Raw genomic sequence first — 17444 nt, 5'->3', positions numbered from 1 at the left:
TCAATTTAGAATTAAATGCTTTGAATTCTTTTACTCTTGTTTTGAATACTTATTTCTGGAAAATCTGAATCTTCAATAAAATAAATAGGGTTTCCTTTTTAAGGATTTGAAGTTGGCCCCACTCCAACAATATGGGGTTGAAATTCCTGGAGAGGGGGTTCGAGTTTGGTATCATTGAATCTTATGGAAATATTTCTCGCTTGCATTGTTCTGGACCGTTTCCATACTTATTTATACTATACATACTTGCATTTTCACAACGTAACATTAATAAAATCATATTTTGTTAGAAAATGGTGTTCGAACTGCTGAGTGGGATGATTCAACTTCATCTTGGTCTTCAGGATCTAAAAATGGTAATATCTTTAAATCGTAAAGGAAGCTTTTGATTCTAAAAACAATCCGAACAATCCAAGTTCTTCCAATCTAACCAAACTTTTTTGTTCAATTTAAATGAACTACTTTTTTTAACTTTTTAAACATTGTGACCAAGCCAAGGTACAATTTTATACCATTTAAATACTTAATTTATAATTTATGCTATTTTCATAAAATTCTCTGAAATTTTTTATTTAAACCTTTATATATGCGTATAACTATATCTTATTTAGTAAAAATTCCTATCTTCCGCTATGCTTTTTAAGTTTCATTTCTTTATCTTTATAGAGCAGCGTATATATTACATTTTAATTTTCTAGCACATCTTATTGATTATTAACGTATCGTAATATATTAATGAAATATATTACGATAAAATACTGAATAACTAATTAATCTTATACATTCGATAATATTTTATGTTTTTTATTAATTTAATGTAATTCTCATTCTTTTAAATTCAATCAATTTTGTGAGTTTTTCAAAATTAGTTAGATTCTCTTGCTAATATATCGAATTTCAACTTTCTAAAATACTACTGTCTTCAGTTAAACTTTTTTAGCACTTTAATACTATTGTATGTTAATTATTCTTTTGGTTGTGAACCTTAATCTTATTTCCTACAAAATGAGTGCTCATATGTAATCATTATTATTATTATGCTCACAAATATCATTAAACTCAATGTTAAAGTTCAATAATTAAATTTGAAACATGAGCTATAACTTAGTATTGAACTATAATATTTATAGTGTTTATGTAATATAGCCTAACATTTACGAAGGGGTGGTTGCATGGTGAAGTGTGACACCTTGTGAGAAAGGAGGTAAGGTCAAGTATATTGCAAAAAGTGTTTCATCATTAATAAACATTTTTCAACAAATCGATAATTTAATTTTATTATTTTATCTATTTTCGTAGTATATTTTAATGATTTCATAGTTTATGCATTTGAAAGCATTCTAAATGTATGAGATGAAACTCATGCGAATGAGAAAGAAATTGCGTATATTGCTTTCGTGTACTTATGGATGGAACAAATCTTCATATTTTAAAATTTGTGCTTTCAAAAAACATTTTATTAAAATAATTTTATAATATTCGTAAAGGTAAATAACTTCTTTAATGTTAGTCTGGTTAAATTAAAGGAAGTCTCTTATTATTGAAGTTTCCACTGTCAGTAAGAATTTTTTATTGGTGTGTAAAATAAATAATAAACCATGGCATTTAAAGTACTTAGTTTCTTACTCCATATACTCCAATTTCGTGAAAAAAACTGTTTTTGAAAAATGTTTCTTATTACGGAAACTCTGTAAATAAGGTAACGGGTGTTCTGTAATGACCCCGTTTTATATGGAATTTTTCGATTCTTATCAAATTTAAAGTCAAAAAATTATACACATTCGCAGCTGCACATAAATATTTCAGTAAAGAAAAAACTAATTTATTGATTGTTCTATGAAGCTTGTTTCAGTTTTTGATAATCCCTTTTCTACTCCTCTCTATTTCCACCGGCACTCAAACCTGTTCTGATATTTTCAGTTTTGCCCTCTTGAGTTGCGATTCGTAAGATTTTGATAGTGTTTTTGTTCCTAGTTAGATATTAATTGGTCAATAGTTTGATATCAATTGATTCTAATGTGTATACACTTTTGACAACATTTTGGCTTGCCTTTTAAAATTATACATTATAATTGATAATGGAACGCTTGTATTCATGACGTTAAATTTAAGTAAATTTGACAGAAGTGGAGTATTTTTTTAAAAAAACACTGCATCTTTGTAGTTATAAATGAAATGGTTTTAGCATTTTAATGTTTTTAAGAAATTGTTTAAAACATGCTATGATTTTCTTTGTTTCAGATTAAAGCGAGAATGTAATTGATACTATTAGCAGCTCTTCTTTAGAACGTGAAGAGGATAAGAAAAAGTATCAACAACTAACACTTAAAGGACATTTCTAATAAATATTTTTTTATTAACTTTATGATATAAATATCTACAATTTTTGTAAAATATATTTTTTTGCATGGACCAATAAAGCGACGAACAGCATAAATCATATATCATGAGTTTTTTTATTTTTTATACTCTAAAACACATTTTCATGAAAAAAAATTCCCTATAATAAAACAACAATATTTATTTGGACATTGAGAAAGTGTTAAGCTAAACTGTATTAGCATTCAACAAAATGAACTTTTAAAAAGAAAATTTTAAATTTTATTACAAAAAATAAACAACTACAAGTCTTAAATCTTTTGCACTCTTTTTCTTCTGTAAACTCCATAATTTTAGATACTTATATTACATACGTTAATATACTTTTTTCGATGCAGAAATCATTTAAAAATTGTTTTATACATAAAATTTCGAATCAATATGTTATATGATAACGGATATCTACATGGAAAAAACAATTCTGGCAAAATCACCATCACCACACAAGGGTATTTCAAGTAAAAGAAACTGCAATTTTAAAAATTAAACCAAAGCATGAGGTATTTAAACTGTTCATATGGTAATTTTACCGTTCGATGTTGTTACTGTTTTCCGGAAATACTGCTTTATAAAATTATAGCTCTTATTACAATACATTTAATAACAAATACGAATCTCGAAAGTAAAATGTAACTAAATAAATAGTTTTTATGCCATGGTCTAAAATATCACGTAAAATTACCAAAAGGATTTTCTGAATTATATATCATTTTGCGATTTATTTGGCAATTTTAACTTAATCATGTCTTTGCTTTTTACCAAAAAGAAAAGTAATTATCTGTTTAAGCCTTCTACGGTTTATTTAAAATGGCAATTTATTTAAATGGTTGATAGGAGTAAAATGACTGTTAACCATTCATTATTCTAATATAATTTCTCAATTGTAAAATGGGTCCCGCAGTGGACTGATCGTTAAGACACGGTTCCCAGCAGATCACCGAAGTCAAGCATCACTGGCTGCGGTCAGTGTGCGGGTGGGTGACCACTTGGATCAGTCTGCGTAGGGACCGAGGGTGTGCGGTATTGGTCCTCGTTAAACTATGCTACCGTAAAGTGCTCGACTTCGCGGACAGGTCGTTGGGCTACCGAAGCGGGGGTGCCATCCCCTCTGCAGAGGATCAAAATTGTGATGGCATGTCTTCAGATCATCCTCAGAGATGTTTCCCAGACCGTCACCAATAGCGCATTGTGCAGCTCTAGTGCGACGTAAATGAACTACAACAACAATTGTAAAATGGAACAAGAATGATAACTTTAAATGCTTAATTAAATTGTTATAAAACTCAGATATATTATACTGTAGGGACTGTTTTATCCATCTTTTATAAGGTAGTGGGATTTATTCATTTTTTTGCATACATATGTGGGTTTCCTAGTGAAAACAAAAAAACAGCTTAAAAAGTCTTTTTAGTTTTAAAAACAAATCGCACAATTTCACGAAAGGTAGCAAGAATACCCATCGAATGCTAAAGTGGGATACGAACCCTCTACATAAACACTTCTGAACGGTTAGCGGAATAGCAATACTTCATGGCGATGCTCAAGTATATATTATTAGGGTCACCAGTGCCGTGAGGTATTGTTCTTCTGCCAAACACGCTCAGAAGAGTAAGGGTAGTGGGTTCAATATGTTTGTGCTGTTTTTTATGCTATCTGCTCTGCAATTTGACAAACGACAAGCAATTATTTGTATTAAGTGAATGATCATGTATATGTATCTAAACCGAATTTATTTATTATATATTACACACCCATGGTTACACTTTGATTCGAAACCACTAACTGGATGGATTTTATATAGCATTCGGAAAGACAAGACTGGTATAAAAACTCTAAAAAAAATCATTACTATTCCAAGAATATATTATTTTTATTTATTGTTACACATACATATGCAGGTTTGTTTGCTCATTACAAAATACGATTTATTATAAACCCTTTTCAAGTTGAAAAACAGATATCACAAGTTAGAGATAAACATAAAAAAACAAAATACATCCATTATCATCGTGAGATTCGAACCCTTTACCTCTACGTTACAGAGCATTTGATGGAACGGTCAGGAGCAGTCAGGAAAATTCCATGAAAAACTGCTGGCTATGTTCATTTTATTACTCTTTGATGATATCAGTGAACACTAACTGATATGAATAGATCCAAGACTTATTGTGTTCGGTTAAGGAAAAAGCCATTATTAGATCCATATTATCGTGTTATACTCGGGAAAATGAAGCAAAACATCGCATTGGGAAATCTCTTTCAAATTCCATTAGTAGTCTGTACCGCAGTAGACTGATCATTAAGACACGGTTCCCAGCAGATCACCGATGTAAGCATCACTGGCTGCGGTCAGTGTGCGGGTGGGTGACCACTTCGATCAGTCTGCGTAGGGACCGAGGGTGTGCGGTATTGGTCCTCGTTAAACTATGCTACCGTAAAGTGCTCGACTTCGCGTGCAGGTCGTCGGGCTACCGAAGCGGGGGTGCCATCCCCTCCGCAGAGGATCAAAATTGTGATGGCATGTCTTCGGATCATCCTCAGGGATGTTTCCCAGACCGTCGCCAATAGCCCATTGTGCAGCTCTAGTGCGACGTAAATGAACAACAAGAACATTAGTAGTCTCAGAAATTTTAAGATATTCTTTGGTTAAAAGAATACAGCTAGCTTTTCATTCCTCGTTAAAATTTAAAACTTTAATAAATCAAATATTTGAAAACAACTTCTCAGTTCTAATTTCTCTTGAAAATCCTGAAATTTTAGGATTCAATTTAAATGTTTTGCTACAAGACATTACAGAAATTGAACGTGTATGATGGAATTGTATATAGGTAAGAATGGTTTTCGTTATAGATAATAAGAATTTTCCACCAGTTTTCAGTTTCATTAGAAGACAATGTTTATAGTAAATACCTGATACTCAGGATACATGCGAAATAAAATGTTTCTTTTTTTTATATATTTGCAGAATAAGTCTTGTATGCTCACTACAAAACCTAATATTTAAGTCCTTTTCAAATTTAAGAAAAGATTGCTCAAGTTGGAAAAAAATTACAAAGATACGTTTGTTGCAACGTGGAGGCTAATTTATCAAATAAAAGTCATTTTCCGAAAATAAATGTCATTTTCTTTTTAAAAAGAGAAAAGAAACTGTCATTTTATATATTACCTGCAAAATGTAGAGTTACGCAAGAACTTAGAAATTAATAACTCAAAGCAATAAAACTTAATTTGCCTTTAATTTTTAAGCTTATACAGTTTTTCCAAAGGAAATATTTAAGTCTTCAATAAAAAAAAAGTTAAAAGCCCATCATCATAAATATATCTTAATTTTAATACTTTTCTACATTAAATCTTATCTCTTGAGAAAAAAAATATTTCCCTAATTATTTAAAACTTATCAACAAATTATGAATTTTAATTATTTGTATTTCTTTTTTAGCCCGTTTTAGTAGTAGAATCAATGTTTTGCTAATTATTAAGCCACTTTCAAACTGTTAAGTATTATTAGCTTAGATTATGTACACTAATATGTTTGTACTCTGTATCTTACCATTGATATTTTATTGTTATTACACTACCCACTGTCGATGAGGTTATTATTTTTCTTTTTCAATTTAAATATCATTGGAGTTTATTGAATGAATTGTAAATTATTATTTAAGTGAGGAGGGAAAAGATGCTGAAGACATCTGTTAAATCTCAAATGAGGAAATCGGAAAGAAAGCAATAAAACCAATTTGATGGCCTGATTAAACTTGGAGATTTTTCGAACAATCACCTTTTGCCCTTTCACAATCTTTTTCTTTTTTCCGGCAGTCAAATTTTTATGTTTTCAATCCTCAATTTTTCTTTATTTCTTGTATTTAATAGGCATTTCTGTTTTGTTTTTTTTTTCCTCGCTTAAAGATTGAGTTGAAACTCCCGATGTGTCAATTTTTTCTTTACTTCATTTTTAAAAAGAATTCTAAAAATATACATAATGGGTAGTCATTATGGAACACCCTGTATTTAGTGTTAGATAAAGAATAAAGGATACAATGACAAGGTAAATAAAGTTTGGTCAAGTTCTATTAAAATTTCCTACCAAATTCATTCATGCCCAAAAATTTCAAATTGCACAAATCCAAAATCAATTACTAGAGGGACATTTTGCTTTAATATTAATAATCTTATCTATTATTGTTATAATCAAGAAATAATCCATTCTTTAAAATTTTACAGAAAATCACTTAATATTAAGTGTGGAGATAGTTTAATTTTTTTTCAATCGTTTTAAGTGTTTCAGAAAATTTAAACTAAATTTTTCAGGGAAATAAAATTTTGTGTTGATTTGATGAAATTCTTTGTAGAGTCCTCTACTTAAATCAAAAACTAGAATTGATTATTCGTATTTCGCTCGTACATAAATTTAATATCTAAATCTAAAACAAATTACATAAAAAATTTTGCCAAGCATAGAATTTTTTAAAATGTGGTCAATACTGTTTAAAATGTGGTAAATGTTTCAATGAAATATGCTTAAATTACGTTCAGTAAGACACAAAAAAGTTTCGTTCAGGAAAATTATTTTATTTAAGAAATTAAATGGTGCGTATGGATACCATTGGCCAAATCAATGGACAAACCTTTCAGTTGAACACGAGTTTTTTTCATTTTATTTGTTTTGCTTTTGTTTTATTTATGGAACTTGCCCCTTTAATCCAACATAATAACGTATGATAAATCTTAAATGGAATAATTATAAATTTTCATTAAGTCGAAATTGCCAATAACCGCTTCAAGTTGAGAAACTAGAGCAGTTTAAAAATTTCTGAACAGAAAGTGCTTGCTTCAATGGAATAACTAATATTTTACCGATGTCCCCTGTGTCTTCAGTACCTTTGGCAATAGCAGAAAATTAAAATTAGTGAAAAATATGCGTCACAATGTTAATAATAAAATATTTATGAAATAGTGCGTTTACACACCTTTGGTCAAACACGTGTTTAAAACATAAGTTCCCAACGAAAACAGGTAAGAAAAAAAACAAGCTAAATGAATAAAACACAATTTCGAGAAGAGGTAATAAATTTTAATAAATAATGAATATTTACAAAATGAAACAGTATGAATTGATAAATGTGGTAATATGATGTTATTAAGAATGATTAGATGTTGCCGGCACTTCTGATGAAATATTAATACATCGAAGAACGTACGCTGCTTTAGACAAATCATCATACCACCTTATACAGTGAGTATCAGTTGGACAATCACACCTGCAATCAGAAAAAAAAACACATTTCGGTATCTTAGTATTTAATTTTCATTATTATATTTCAATAATTTAAATTTAAAAAAATATAGATTGTGATTTGCCATTATATTGTTCTAATAAGGGTTTTATGATTCAATTAGATAGTGTCTGAAAGTATGGAAATCATCAAATATTTCGAAAAATGTGTCGAATGCTTTCAAAATATCTATTCAATGGTATGACACTCAGTCTAAACAGATAGCTAGTGCTTCTAAACAATTTTCGTTTACTTGAAATATCATCGAGTTTATGTTTAGCCTCTTTAGAACCGGTAAAAAGAGAGTAAAGTGCTTTCCTCGCTTTGAGAGTAAAAAAGAGAACGCATACGTACCGGACCAAATTATGGTAAAATATGCCAGTACCCAAAATTCTGGAATTTTTTACTGTAAAATCAATTCTTACCGTAAAATTATTCGGAACAAGAAAAATTTGACATACCGTAATTTTTACAGTAATATTTATTGCAAAATCGCTGAATCACTGTACTTAAATATTTATTACAGAAAAATATACGATCTAAAATTTTACACTAAAAATGGATTTTAGGGTAAAATGTATTTTACGAATGACGTACATGGAGTTGAACCGGAATTTTTCTATAGTGTTACTCAAGTTGCTGCGCGAGAATACCGAAATGAGATCACGCCCGACAGAAAATGATTGTTTCATGTCTGATAACATCAAAAATAAAAATTTTCGTACCTAACTCTACAATGGATATTGACTACTGGCTGCAAAATAAAAGCAATGGTCGTGTGGTTAGCCAATGGCCAATAGTATTGAAGTCAAATTTCTAGTACAGATATAAGATTTGGGATTCTTGTTGCGCAAGTATGCCACTGAGAATAGCTGTCCATATGTACATCGACTTCTTATTTTTTGTAACAAATTACAAAAAAAGCAATTTTTTACTCAATAAGTAATAATTTTCATGTTGGTACAGGATTTTTATCCACATTAAAATGCAAAAGTTTTGGGAGGAAAATAAATTTCTGAATTATTTTTAAGCAATTACTATGAAGCAAAAAGTCGTAAAAGTAGACGATTGTTTTTTTTTTAATTTATTTTGTNCAAGGAAACTCCTGGATCAGTACCCCCAGAGGTATTGATTTGTTGTGGGAACATGGAGGACTTTGAGACTCGACAGATTTAACGTGCATCAGTCACCATTTACTACACGGGGAGTCTTCGGCCGGCGAGGATCGAGCCCACGACCTCTTGGATATGGGCCCAGCGCCGTACCGACCAGGCTATCCCGGCCCGAGGTAGTGGATTGATTTATTTATTTACATACATATGTGGGTTTCTTAGTGAATACAAAAAACAGCATAAAAACTCTTTTTAGTTTTAAAAACAAATCACATAACTTTACGAAAGGTTGCAAGAATGTACATCGAATGCTAAAGTGGGATACGAACCCATTACATAAACACTTCTGAACGGTTAGCGGAATAGCAATACTTCATAGCGATGCTCAAGTATACATTATGGTCACCAGTGCCATGAGGTATTGTTCTTCTGCCAAACACTCGGAAGAGTAAGGGTAGTGGGTTTTAATAATAGAATCAATGTTTTGCTATTTATTTAGCCACTCTCAAGTTGTTAAGTATTATTAGCTTAGATTATCTACACTAATATGTTTGTACTCTGCATCTTACCATTGATATTTTATTGTTATTACACTACCCACTGTCGATAAGGTTATTATTTTTATTTTTCAATTTAAATATCATTAGAGTTTATTCTAATTAACTCTAGATTGAATTCATTTTAATTTTGCAAGGTCTCAGGTCATCACAAACTTTAATATACATTTTTAGAGCCTTTGTCAAAAATATAATGAAAGAATATACGCAGAATGAATTGCAAATTATTATTTAAGTTAGGAAAAAGATGCTGTAAAAATCTATTGTTGTTGTTGTTGTTAATTTACGTCGCACTAGAGCTGCACAATGGGCTATTGGCGACGGTCTGGGAAGCATCCTGGAGGATGATCCGAAGACATGCCATCACAATTTTGATCCTCTGCGGAGGGGATGGCACTCCCGCTTCGATAGCCCGACGACCTACGCGCGAAGTCGAGCACTTTACGGTAGCACAGTTTAACGAGGACCAATACCGCACACCCTCGGTCCCTATGCAGACTAATCCAAGTGGTCACCCACCCGCACACTGACCGCAGCCAGTGATGCTTGACTTCGGTGATCTGCTGGGAACCGTGTCTTAACGATCAGTCCACTGCGGGACATCTATTGAATCCCAAGTGAGGAAATCGGAAAGAAAGCAATAAAACCAATTTGATGGCCTGATTAAACTTGGATATTTTTCGAACAATCGCCTTTTACCCTTTCACAATCTTTTTCTTTTTTTCGGCAATCAAATTTTTATGTTTTCAATCTTCAATTTTTCTTTATTTCTTGTATTTCATAGGCATTTCTGTTTTTTTTTCCTCTCTTGAAGATTGAGTAGAAGCTCCCGATGTGTCTATTTTTTTTTACTTCATTTTTAAAAAGAATTCTAAAAATATATATAATGGGTAGTCATTATGAAGCAACCTGTATTTAGTGTTACATAAAGAATAAAGGATGCAATTAAAAGGTGAATAAAGTTTGATCGAGTTCTATTAAAATTTCCCACCAAATTCATTCGTACCCAAAAATTTCAAATTGCACAAATCCAAAATCAATTACTAGAGGGATATTTTGATTTATTATTAATAATCTTATCTGTTATTGTTATAATCAAGAAATAATCCATTCTTTAAAATTTTACAGAAAATCATTTAATATTAAGTGTGGTGATAGTTTAATTTTTTTTCAATCGTTTTAAGTGTTTCAGAAAATTTAAACTAAATTTTTCAGGGAAATAAAATTTTGTGTTGATTTGATGAAATTCTTTGTAGAGTCCTCTACTTAAATCAAAAACTAGAATTGATTATTCGTATTTCGCTCGTACATAAATTTAATATCTAAATCTAAAACAAATTACATAAAAAATTTTGCCAAGCATAGAATTTTTTAAAATGTGGTCAATACTGTTTAAAATGTGGTAAATGTTTCAATGAAATATGCTTAAATTACGTTCAGTAAGACACAAAAAAGTTTCGTTCAGGAAAATTATTTTATTTAAGAAATTAAATGGTGCGTATGGATACCATTGGCCAAATCAATGGACAAACCTTTCAGTTGAACACGAGTTTTTTTCATTTTATTTGTTTTGCTTTTGTTTTATTTATGGAACTTGCCCCTTTAATCCAACATAATAACGTATGATAAATCTTAAATGGAATAATTATAAATTTTCATTAAGTCGAAATTGCCAATAACCGCTTCAAGTTGAGAAACTAGAGCAGTTTAAAAATTTCTGAACAGAAAGTGCTTGCTTCAATGGAATAACTAATATTTTACCGATGTCCCCTGTGTCTTCAGTACCTTTGGCAATAGCAGAAAATTAAAATTAGTGAAAAATATGCGTCACAATGTTAATAATAAAATATTTATGAAATAGTGCGTTTACACACCTTTGGTCAAACACGTGTTTAAAACATAAGTTCCCAACGAAAACAGGTAAGAAAAAAAACAAGCTAAATGAATAAAACACAATTTCGAGAAGAGGTAATAAATTTTAATAAATAATGAATATTTACAAAATGAAACAGTATGAATTGATAAATGTGGTAATATGATGTTATTAAGAATGATTAGATGTTGCCGGCACTTCTGATGAAATATTAATACATCGAAGAACGTACGCTGCTTTAGACAAATCATCATACCACCTTATACAGTGAGTATCAGTTGGACAATCACACCTGCAATCAGAAAAAAAAACACATTTCGGTATCTTAGTATTTAATTTTCATTATTATATTTCAATAATTTAAATTTAAAAAAATATAGATTGTGATTTGCCATTATATTGTTCTAATAAGGGTTTTATGATTCAATTAGACAGTGTCCGAAAGAATGGAAATCATCATATATTTCGAAAAATGTGTCAAATGTTTTCAAAATATCTATTCAATGGTATGAAACTCAGTCTAAACAGATAGCTACGGGTTCTAAACAACTTTCGTTTACTTGAAATATCATCGAGTATATGCTTAGCCTTCACTCAAAAAGAGAGAAAAGTGCTTTCCTCGCTCCGAGAGTGAGAAAGAGAACGTATGCGAACTACATTATAAAAAATTCCGGATAAAATTACGGTAAAATATACCGGCAACCAAGATTCTGGAATTTCTTACTGTAAAATCAATTCTTACCGTAAAATTATTCGGAACAAGAAAAATTTGATATACCGTAATTTTTACAGTAATATTTATTGTAAAATCGCTGAACCACTGTAGTTAAATATTTATTTCAGAAAAATATACGATCTAAAATTTTACGCTAAAAATGGATTTTACGGTAAAATGTATTTTACAAATGATGTACCCGGAGTTGAACCGGAATTTTTTTATAGTGTTACTCAAGTTGCTGCACGGGAGTACCGAAATGAGATCACACCCGTGTGATCTTGGGCCGCTGGGACAGAAAAGGATTGTTTCATGTTTGATAACATCAAAAATGAAAATTTTCGTACCTAACTCCACAATGGATATTGACCACTGGCTACAAGATAAAAGCAATGGTCGTGTGGTTGGCCAATAGCCAATAGTATTGAAGTCAAATTTCTGGTACAGATATAATATTTGGGATGCTTGTTATGCAAGTATGCCACTGAGAATAGCTGTGCATATATACATCGACTTCTTCTTGTTTTTTGCAATTTGGAAAGCAATTTTTTAATCAATTAGTCATAATTTTCATGGTGTTACAAAATTTTTATCCATATTTAAATGCAAAGGTTTTAAGGAGAAAAAAATTTCTGAATTATTTTTAAGCAATTACTATTAAGCGAAAAGTAGTAAAAAAAGTAGACGATTTTTTTATATTTATTTTTATTTATTTTTTAAACACATAAAAATTAAATAAAATAAAGAAATTAAAACAAAAAATAGTTGAATTTTCTTGTGCCCGACTAAATAACAAGTACCGTTTCATTGTATATCTTACAAAAAGCCTTGTAACATTAGAATATATACATATTTGAAATCCTAGTATTTTACATGAAAAAATTTCAAAATTTTATGGTATATTTGTTTAAAAAGTTCACACTTCATAATTTTACTCAATTCTTAGTCAATTGTAACGATCCCAAACTCGCTGAAGACAAAACTAAATGCACGAATAGGCCCTTAAATGTGAAATAAGGGGGCTAAACTATTTAATTAAAAAAGTTTGTTTTAAAATGAAAGGATAAATTTTACTGATTTGACTCACTTTTTTACAGTTTTGATTTTGCCAAATATAATGATAATAATTTTGCACTATTTTATTAAATAGTGTATATAGCTCATGCACTATAAAGTTAATACACTGCAGCATAAATCGAAATAATTCAATAGTTCAATTGGGTACTTCCACTTCAAGAAGAAGATATCCATACATGTGACCTAGGATGTCAGCGTCAGCTGATCGTTTATAAGCAAAATGGCGTATTAAAGTTGAGCTAAGTTTCTCCACATAGTTAGAATGTTAATTAACGTGAAATTAATTAAATACAACGCAGTATCGCATATCGAATTTGTTGAAATATAATTCTTTCTCGTCTGCGTTTTTTACTTAACTTAGATTTATTATTTGTTTATGTATTTTATTGTACCCGTGATATATTTTTGTTTTGCATACCTAGCGATTTCGATGCACAATAATTAGTTTGTGTTCTACATGACTTCATGCCTGTCTTTGTGTTAAATAAGAAATATATAAGGAGAGAATAGAAATCTTTGTGAAAGTCTCTTCGTGTAAGAATATATAATTTGTCACTTAAGAGAATTGATTCTTAACGGGCTTGGCTTATTCGAAATAGAATTGAAAGAACAGTTTCTAACTTAAGCAAATGTTACATTTCACCAACCAATCAGGATCAAGATACCCACACTACGTGACTTGCAGGCATCCCACTGAATAATAATTATATCTTTCTCCTCAAATTTTTTATCCTGTAATATCTGGCAAAGCTAAAATCAAGCGATCCAGTTTTGATGTGAGTTGCCTTGGCAACTAGAACATGGCAATGTCATACAACGATGCAAGCGTAAATAAAAGGTGATTATTATTATTTCAACCTTCTTATAGGGTTACAATATTATTTCCTGTGCACGATTAATAAAATATAGAGCAAAATAAAAGAAAAATTATGAGCTTCATTAAATATAACAGTTATGTATTACTCACGGGCTTTTCACAAAATTTGTTACTGTTCTGGAATAGGCTTCATATAATTCCCAGCCACATGGCGTTGATGAGGAACAAATGGTCATGTCTGTACTTCTCTAAAACAATAAAATAACAAAGCAATGATAAGAAAGAAATAAAATTTTTGTATCGATTTTGTTTTAAAGTTTAACTACCTCAAAACTTTGATTGCTTTAATTTAAATTTTTTTTTTTTTTGTATGCATATTTCTTGATTTTCGCTAACGAAAAAATTAGTTAACCACTTTCATGGTTCCTTAGATTATAAATGAGATAAAATATTTTTGTAAATTTAATTAATTAAATTTAATTTTTTTAAAATTTATTTTATCCATTACATAAAAATAATTAGTTTTAAAATTTAGCATTTTTTGTATGTGTTTATTGTTTGGTTATATTTCTTCCCAATTCGGTATATTTTGTTTAGTATATTTTTTTGGTATTTTTTTCGGTAAATTTTTTTGTATATTTTTTTGTTATATTTCTTCCCAATTTGGTCTTCAAATAAATTTCACCGGACTCAAATCATAGGATATTTATGTGCCATAAAATTGTTCAAAAATTTATTTGCATTTTTCATTGTAATTAAAGTTTTCATTGTAATTAAATCCTTTCTTATAACTTTCTTATTCAATTTTATTTTTACATAAAAAGTAGATAATCGCTTCGTAAAGGGATATAAACAGAAAAAATCCTAATTGTTATTTTTTAAGTGATAAAATTGCAACAAATAGTGTCCATTAGGTATATTGAACTCATATGGTTAATAAATATTCTCAAATATTTCATGATTTACATTATTTCATCTTCGTCGTCGATTAAATATCGGTAGTTATTTCTTTCACATTGGAATCAATATCTCAATTTAATGTATAATTTAATTAGTTGATAATTGTGTCTTTTATAAACTTCTTGCAGTTTCTCATTTTTAAGAGGAAGAACTTCCTTTTGCACAATTGGAATTCTTTTTGAAACTCAACAATGTGAATTCTTACAAATACTTCGTAAATGAGATTTTGTTAAGTTTTATAAATTATTGTACAAATATATAAGTGGTATAATGTAAAAAGAGTTCTTGTACAGAAACAAGAATGCAAGTAATAAGTCACTTAAATATTTGTGCAATATTTTAGTTTAATTAGCATTCACCTATTTAACATTTCTTTTTAATCTGTGACATATACAATGCATTCTTAAAATTTAAAATAATTATTTTTGTTCCTAATAAATGCTTCAAGTGATCACTCAATATTTACCAACTCATTTCGAGTGCTTAAAAAAAATTTTTTTTTTATTTCCTGAAAATTTAAGGAATTAATTACCTAACGAGTGATTGTTTTAGATATTTTCCCTTCCAACTCATATATAAATCAATGTTTTTTTTTAGTATAACGTAGAAAAAATAAATTTAAACAAAAATATAAATTAAAATATGGAGTATGTATTACATTTTGATTTGAAATTTAGTAAATGGACCTTGATATTAAAAACTAAATTAATGTTTGTATAGTTTTACTCTATAAACATACAACCACAACGACAATGGTCATTATTGTCTCAAATTAATAAAAAAATCTCTATTTCTTTAAAACTAATGCAAAGTTAAGAGCTTCAACTTGCTAAATTTGATATTAAATTTTACTTAATAAGTTAAATAGGTACATGTAAGTTATCCTTTATGTAAGGGAAAAAAATTCTGGTTAAATACTATACTGTATGGTAATAATATTTCTGATAGAAAAATAGTATATAAAATTTAAGGGAAAAAACGATTTTTAGATGGTCTTCCATTGCTAGATGGCTAGTGATCGTTTAATATTTTGATTTTAAGTAAATCTACAAATCTTTCATGTTCCTTATATCGAAGTTAGAGGAGACGTTTATAATGTCCAATAAATGCAAGACCATACTGTGGAGAAAAAACAGTCTGGTAAAATTACCGAACTGTGAGTAGTAATAATAGTTCTGGTAAAAAAAAAAATGAAAAACATAAATTAGGTAAATAAAACCGATATATACTATATTTAAAACAATAACGTTTTTAATTTTTCCGTTAATATCGTAATGATTAACCAGAATTACTGGTTTTCAAAATTACAGTTCTTATTACTATACATTTATTAAGAATACAAAATTTAAAAGTAAATTTAACCACATGAATGAGTTAAATACCATGCTGTTTAAAAATGTTAATGTGTATGAAAAATACATAAATCTTTGAGTTAATTGTAATTACGTTGATTACGTTTAAAGTATAAATTTAATATATTGCATCATCATTAAGTGTTATAACTCATTAATCTCAAGTAATTAGTTTGAATTAGTTTAAAAAGTTATTTAGCGCAATATAACTTCTAAAAAAATGCAACTAAAGTATAAGGTTAACGTTAAAGTATAACGTTTGAAATATAACTTAAAAGAATTCCGTCTTCAATAAGTGTTAGAACTCATTACTAGTAAGTAATTAGTTGGAATTAGTTTGAAAAAGAAGTCACTGAAAACACAATTCGCATAACAAAAAGCACCATTTCTTACCTTAATAAAGAAAGCCTCGGAAAAAAATACTGTTAAACACAAAACTACCCAACTAAGATGCATCTTAACCATGAACTTCATTTTTAGAGCACACAATATTTTAATATCAAAACACTTAAGCGTGTCCTTATATCAATATGGCTTGTTTACTACTTCATGTTTGCAAATATGCAGGGTTACTACAAAAAAGCTTCGGCGCCAAAAGTTCATTGGGGTCATGAACCATTTTTCCTTCCGAAATCTGCTTTTCCACATCATTCATATTTTGTTCTTATGTAAGTTGTTCATTCATTTCGATCCTAATACAAAAGCAGTGTCAGTGGAAGGACACAATTGATCATAATACGTGAGAAAAAGTTTACAGACTTTTCAAATACTGTTTTTATAAACAAAATTTTCTTCATTAAAAAAATAGTACTATTTGACTTAAAATCTAACAAAATGTTTATATTAAGTTAAATTAGAACCTCAGTATGGAATATATCAGTCCACCTGCATGATAACTTCTGAAGCCATTCCTATTCTACACTCTCAGAAAAATAGGTTCTACCTTAAAATATAATGTATGTAACCTAGAACCATAATACCATGCAATCTTAATAAAGTATTAAATTTAATCCTGTAACAATTAAATTTGAGCCATTGTACTTGGGGTCGAATTTCAAAAATACGGTTAAATTTAGTATCATATCAAGATTTCAACAAATTTAAATTATATTATGAATCAGCATGTTATACCTAACGTTTTTTTGCTGTCACTATGCGTATCGACTGGTATACAGTAATATAATGCATGAATAACGCTAATACGAGTGCATTATTATGTCAGAAAAGAATTTCAATCAAATATGCTTCCCATTACCTCTTAAATTGTATTATTTCTAGAATTTTCTGCAATAATCCTAACATTTTTTCTGAAATCAATTTGCCTTATGT

The 17444-nt window shown here is 29.3% G+C and overlaps 2 protein-coding genes across 35 annotated transcripts in view; one reads left to right on the top strand and one right to left on the bottom strand.

Annotated features, from left to right (window-relative positions):
• Positions 1–17444, top strand: part of LOC107455746 (zonadhesin) — a 346128-nt gene that overhangs the window by 108984 nt on the left and 219700 nt on the right. For 33 of the 34 annotated variants that reach the window (XM_071181200.1, XM_071181239.1, XM_071181229.1 and 30 more), the window contains 2 exons: positions 291–356; positions 2242–2442. In XM_071181200.1, the coding sequence (XP_071037301.1) occupies positions 291–356; positions 2242–2246 (71 nt within the window). In that variant the 3' untranslated portion in view covers positions 2247–2442. Of the gene's footprint in view, positions 1–290; positions 357–2241; positions 2443–17444 lie in introns of those variants that run through there. The other variant, XM_071181146.1, reaches the window with a different exon arrangement.
• On the bottom strand, positions 11290–16667 carry LOC139426966 (uncharacterized). Its single transcript, XM_071187218.1, has 3 exons — positions 16509–16667; positions 13954–14051; positions 11290–11486 (listed from the first exon to the last, which is right to left on the bottom strand). The coding sequence occupies exons 1-3, from the start codon at positions 16587–16589 to the stop codon at positions 11366–11368; spliced, it is 300 nt and encodes a 99-aa protein (XP_071043319.1). The 5' UTR covers positions 16590–16667; the 3' UTR covers positions 11290–11365.

The sequence above is a fragment of the Parasteatoda tepidariorum genome, chromosome 1 (assembly GCF_043381705.1).
Source record: "Parasteatoda tepidariorum isolate YZ-2023 chromosome 1, CAS_Ptep_4.0, whole genome shotgun sequence".
NCBI lineage: Eukaryota > Metazoa > Arthropoda > Arachnida > Araneae > Theridiidae > Parasteatoda > Parasteatoda tepidariorum.
This window is presented reverse-complemented; position numbering and strand designations above follow the sequence as displayed.

Coding starts and splice junctions, on each gene's coding strand:
- LOC139426966 (XM_071187218.1), bottom strand. CDS start 16,589: ATGAAGTTCATGGTTAAGATGCATCTTAGTTGGGTAGTTTTGTGTTTA. Junction 14,052..16,508: donor CCGAGGCTTTCTTTATTAAG/GTAAGAAATGGT, acceptor TTATTGTTTTAG/AGAAGTACAGACATGACCAT. Junction 11,487..13,953: donor ACAAATTTTGTGAAAAGCCC/GTGAGTAATACA, acceptor TTCTGATTGCAG/GTGTGATTGTCCAACTGATA.